We start from the raw sequence: 5,920 nt of genomic DNA on the forward strand, positions 1-5,920 counted from the left end.
TTGTTGCTTTATTTATCAATTTAATAATAAAAAAATTATGTAGATAATACACTAAATAACTGTCTCATATTTAATTCAATTATTTCAAATAAAACCACCATTTATTACACAAATAAAATCAGTTAAATGCGGTCCGTGGGATTAGATAAGGAGTGTATTAATTAATAGTGAAGGATTATAGAGGGAAAATAATAAAATAATTAAAAATTAAATAAAAAGAGATCTGGCTCAAGATTTTCATTTAATTATGGTAAATTTAGAGATTTCTGTGTTTTATTATATTATTTATATAGAAATAATTATGGGTTTTTGCTGGGGGGGTGGGTGGGGTCATTGGTCAATCTTGGCCGTTCAAATTCGAAACCGACCCCATTACATAAAGAGTTTTCCATGCGATATTGGTAAGTCGGTCGTCCGTTCTTATCCTTCTACCATACCGCCTTCCTTACAAAAACATAATATCATTTTCCAATTTTCAGCATTTTCTCATAATCCTTCGCCCCATCAAATGATAATCCAAGAATGTTACATTAATCCACGTTTTTGTATATACATACTTCATCAACCACACCATTCTTGTCTTCCAACCCCGCCCGTGAACATACAGCACAACGCGCATGATGATGAACAGGCAGTAAGCTCGCAGCTGTTGGGCTTCTTGTCCAAACTACATTGAAGTGTGTTTCCTGTTCCTGTTCTTGTTCGTGCAAGAAAACCCAAGAATTTGTTGTTGTTTCTGGGTTTTGTTTCGTTATGCTGTCGAGATCTTGCTTCAATCTCCTGAACCTCGACGACTACTCGATTGATCGGACACGGATTCCGAGGGTGATTTCTGTGCCTGGAATCATATCAGAGTTATGCTGTCGAGATCTTGCTTCAATCTCCTGAACCTCGACGACTACTCGATTGATCGGACACGGATTCCGAGGGTGATTTCTGTGCCTGGAATCATATCAGAGTTTGAGGATGTGGGCAATGCGGAGAGCCCGGAATCTGATGCGGTTTCATCCGTCAGTCAAGAGAGGAGAATAGTCGTTGCCAATCGTCTGCCGTTGAAGGCGTGTAGAGATTCATCGTCAGACGGTAAAAAATGGTGGTTTGATTGGGATAAAGACGCCCTGGTTTTGCAGCTGAGAGATGGGTTTCCATCGGATGTGGAGGTGGTGTACGTGGGGTGTTTGGGGGTGGAAATCGATCCCTCCGAACAAGAAGAGGTGGCCCAATTGCTGCTTGATAAGTTCAAATGTGTGCCAACGTTCTTGCCGTTGGATTTGATCAACAAGTTCTATCATGGTTTCTGCAAGCACTATTTGTGGGCTTTGTTTCACTACATGTTGCCTTTGACACCCAATCATGGGGTCAGGTTTGATAAGGATATGTGGCAGGCATATGTGTCTGCAAACAAGGTGTTTGCTGATAAAGTAATGGAGGTGATCAATCCTGATGAGGATTATGTCTGGATACATGATTACCACCTCATGGTTCTTCCCACTTTCTTGAGGAAAAGATACCATAGGATAAAGCTTGGATTTTTCTTACATAGTCCTTTCCCTTCGTCGGAGATTTATCGAACATTGCCTGTTAGGGAGGAGATTTTGAGGGCCCTTTTGAATTGTGACCTCATTGGATTCCATACATTTGATTATGCTAGGCATTTCTTGTCATGTTGTAGTAGAATGCTTGGTTTGGATTATCAGTCCAAGAGGGGGTACATAGGATTGGACTATTATGGCAGAACTGTTAGTATCAAGATCCTCCCTGTTGGGATTCACATGGGACAAATCAAATCTGTTATGTCATTACCTGACACTGCTGAGAAAATTAAGGAGCTGATGAAGAAATATCACGGGAAGACTGTTTTTTTAGGTGTAGATGATTTGGACATGTTCAAAGGCATTAGTTTGAAGTTTATGGCTTTTGGTCTGCTTTTGGATGAGAATCCTATGTACAGGGGAAATGTGGTTTTGATTCAGATCATGAATGCGCCGAGGAGTCGGGGGAAGGATATTCAGGAGGTCCATGATGAGATTAACAAGGTTGCATGTGAGGTTAATAAGAAATACGGTGATGAAGAGTATCGGCCTATTGTTTGCATAAACGGCCCTATGAGTTTTCAGGATAAAGTTGCGTATTATGCGATCTCTGAATGTGTTGTTGTGAATGCTGTCAGGGATGGGATGAATTTGGTGCCGTATAAGTACACTGTGGCCAGGCAGGGGAGCCCTGATTTGGACAAGGCATTGGGAGTTCCAGATAGTTCTGGGCCCAAGAAAAGTGTTATTTTGGTTTCTGAATTCATTGGTTGTTCTCCGTCCCTCAGTGGGGCGATTCGTGTGAATCCTTGGGATATCAATAATGTGGCTGAGGCCATGGTTTCGGGAATCACGATGCTCGATTCTGAGAAAGAATTGAGACACGAGAAGCATTACAAGTATGTTGTATCCCACGACGTTGCCTACTGGGCTAGGAGTTTCCATCAGGATCTTGAGAGGGCTTGTTCTGGGCATTACAGGAAGAGGTGTTGGGGCATTGGATTTGGCTTGAACTTCAGAGTCGTCGCGTTGGGTCCAAATTTCAGAAAGCTCTCAGTCGAGCACATTGTTTCTGCTTATAACAGCACGAATAGCCGGCTTATCCTTCTTGACTATGATGGCACCATGATGCCACCGGATAGGGTCGACAAATCTCCAAGCCCTGAAGTTATTTCAGTCTTGAACAGCTTATGCAACGATCCCAAAAATGTTGTGTTTATCATTAGTGGCAGAGGAAAAGATTCACTTGGCAAGTGGTTCTCTCAGTGTGAAAAGCTTGGGCTGTCTGCAGAACACGGTTACTTCACCAGGTAAATTCATGTGATTATGTTACATTGTCGCGATGTATATGCTTGACTCCTTGATATTTGCATTGTAATTCAATACCTTCGGGTTCCGCTAGGTGGAGTGAGAATTCGAAGTGGGAATCATGCGAGTTAGCAGTCAACATGGACTGGAAGACGATTGCGTTGCCCGTCATGGAGCATTATACAGAGGCTACTGATGGTTCATCAATAGAGCAGAAGGAAAGTGCTCTTGTTTGGCATCATCAAGAAGCCGACCCCGACTTTGGCTTGTGGCAAGCAAAAGAGCTACTTGATCACCTCGAGAGTGTACTCGCTAACGACCCTGTCGTAGTAAAAAGCGGTCAGCAAATTGTCGAGGTGAAACCACAGGTAAAGCAAAGGAATCCTCAATTTTATCAAGTAAAAACGTTAAATCCGAAATATTGTGGTACGCTTGTAAAATTGTTGTCCATATTCTCAATTTGTGTTTATGTTTTTTATGCAACATCGCAAACTTAACTTGAGTTTCTATATATGTTACTCGTGTCTAAATATAAATAGTTGATTGGTGGCCGTTGTCGTAATGCAATATCTCAAACTTGTTCCTGCACATGTTTCACAATCTGTCTTACAATTTCCTAGAATTAATGGCCGTCCTGAGATATCTTCTACGTGTTGTAGGGCGTGAGCAAAGGCGTAGTCGTAAAGAATCTAATGGAAACCATGAAGAATACAGGAAAACCAGCAGACTTTGTTCTGTGCATAGGCGACGACAGGTCCGATGAGGACATGTTCGAGGCCATCTCCAGCTCCATCACCAGCCGCTCACTACCTGATACAACAGAAGTTTTCGTCTGCACGGTCGGCCAAAAACCGAGCATGGCGAAATACTATCTCGACGATACATTTGAAGTGATCAAAATGCTTCAAGGCCTCTCGGCGGTATCAGCCCAGCAATCCTCCTCGAAATCGGGCTTGGCTTGAAGATGTTACAACACAAAATGAAGGTTGATCTAGAAGTAGGGAGATTGAAACTGTTGCTTTGTACAGAAGATGGTGTAGTTGCATGTCATCTCATTACAGATAGATTCGAAAGTGACTGAGTAGGTTGATTTTCACCTTATCCCATGTTAGGATATAATAATGTTTTTTGGTTTGTCAGTCTCTTTACAGCACTAATCTTATGACATAGAGGTCCAAATGCTGGTGATTAGATTGATACGTTTCTATGTTTGTATTAGAAGGTAAGCATGCTTTCCAAACCTTGTCATCCCTCCACCTTCATTAATACAGATTCTTGCTTTCTTTTGTTGCTGCTAGTTTAGTGCAGATCTTTTATTACACTTTTATATTATATATTAGGGTTAAATCTATTTTACCCCCCTGTGATATAACAAAATATCAAAAACCCCCTTATGAAATTTTTAATATCAAAAATCACCCATAGGTTACCAATAAATAATCACACAGCCCTCTGGTCAATTTGAATCTATTTTTTTAGAAACAATGACTAAAATACCCTTCTAGTCAAACCGGTCAACTAGACTTATTAATATATAATTATTTTAATTTATAATTTTTAACATATATTTATAATACATATAATTATAATTTATAAAAAAAATTAAAAAATAATAATTATACCCCATTCCCCCCACCCCCACCCCCACCCCCCAAACCCCCAACCCCCACCGGGCCCACCCCCACCTCCATCTTCTTCCCCCCTCCCCCACCCCTTCCACCTCCAAACCCCCCCTTCCCTCCCCCCTCCCCTGTCCTCCCCCTCCCCTTCCCTCCCCCGGCGCCCATTTGGGCGATGCCGGCCGCCCAGAAATGGAGGGCGACGCGGTCGCCCTCGCTGGATGGGCGACCGCGTCGCCCAGATGATGGGCGACGGCCGTCGCCCTTGCTGCGTTGGGCGACGGCCGTCGCCCATGGTGAGGAGGGCGCCGGCCCTCCTCTTCAGCAGCGGCGGCGACGACGCCGCCGCTGCTTTTTTTTTTAAATTATATATAAAATTAATTTTAATTTAATTAAAATAATATTTTATTATATAAATAATTAAGTAATTATTATATAAAAAAATATTTTATTATTAATAGAAATATATCATATTTTAATTAAATAATTATTATATAAAATAATATTTAATTCTTAAATACATATATATAATATTATATGTTAAATGTGAGAGAAGGGCAAAAATATAAAAAAAAATATATTTTTATAGAAAAATCCCAGTCAAAGAGCGCGTGGCCCAATTTTTGTACGGAGGGGGTTTTTTGAACTTTATTTTATATCATAGGGGGTGTATTTGATACTTTAATTTTCATAGGGGGGTTTTTGAACATTCCTATTATCACAGGGGGGTCTCTGGATTTTTCCCTTATATATTATATATCGACATTTCACTGATCAGTGATTGGCATATGTTTTCTTTTTTCGAATTAAAGAATAAAATTAAGTTAGATTATAATTTAAAAATGAGGCGACGTACAATATATACGTGGGTGTAATATCCATATGTGATGCAATTTTGCGATAAATATCTTATGAAGTTAAAGCTTTTTTATCCTCTTTTAATGTTATATCTTGGTGTCGTACACTTGTGTATAGACTAATATTTGTGTGTCACTAAAGCGTGATAGAAAAGCGTTGTCGTTTAAAGAATGTGTTGTTTAATTCATGTAATATAATGTATAATAATTTCAAAATTTTCTATTTTAAACCTTATTATAAAGTATCACAATCATTCTTATGCTAAAAATAATAATCATGAATTTGAATCTTGCAAAATAACCCCCTTCCCGCTCCCGATAACTATAATTATTAATATATTTGTTTACATAAAATAAATTAAAATAACATATTAATTTAAAGTCTGAAGTAAATTGACTAATGATTAGTTGTAAATTAAAGTTCATAATAAATTTGAACTGTAAATGTGTTCAAGACAAATTGGCATCAATATTCATACTAAATTTGGGCATTATGCATTCTTATGAGTTGATTAAAGATGAATATGAATTATCACTACAAAAAAAAGCGAGCTTTGGGGCGGGTGCATGAACAATTTCTTTTTTCCATTTGGGATTTTGGAGT

The 5,920-nt window shown here is 39.3% G+C and overlaps 1 protein-coding gene across 1 annotated transcript; it reads left to right on the top strand.

The window, feature by feature from the left end:
• The first annotated feature begins 400 nt into the window (after positions 1-400).
• On the top strand, positions 401-4,137 carry LOC105162869 (putative alpha,alpha-trehalose-phosphate synthase [UDP-forming] 11). The gene is made up of 3 exons (XM_011081025.3): positions 401-2,842; positions 2,935-3,208; positions 3,500-4,137. Exons 1-3 carry the CDS (start codon positions 858-860, stop codon positions 3,800-3,802), a joined length of 2,562 nt encoding a protein of 853 aa, XP_011079327.1. The 5' UTR covers positions 401-857; the 3' UTR covers positions 3,803-4,137.
• Positions 4,138-5,920: the final 1,783 nt, after the last annotated feature.

Source organism: Sesamum indicum, linkage group LG5 (assembly GCF_026168435.1).
Source record: "Sesamum indicum cultivar Baizhima isolate 11 linkage group LG5, ASM2616843v1, whole genome shotgun sequence".
In the NCBI taxonomy this organism is placed as follows: domain Eukaryota; kingdom Viridiplantae; phylum Streptophyta; class Magnoliopsida; order Lamiales; family Pedaliaceae; genus Sesamum; species Sesamum indicum.

Coding starts and splice junctions, on each gene's coding strand:
- LOC105162869 (XM_011081025.3), top strand. CDS start 858: ATGCTGTCGAGATCTTGCTTCAATCTCCTGAACCTCGACGACTACTCG. Junction 2,843..2,934: donor GAACACGGTTACTTCACCAG/GTAAATTCATGT, acceptor GGGTTCCGCTAG/GTGGAGTGAGAATTCGAAGT. Junction 3,209..3,499: donor TTGTCGAGGTGAAACCACAG/GTAAAGCAAAGG, acceptor TACGTGTTGTAG/GGCGTGAGCAAAGGCGTAGT.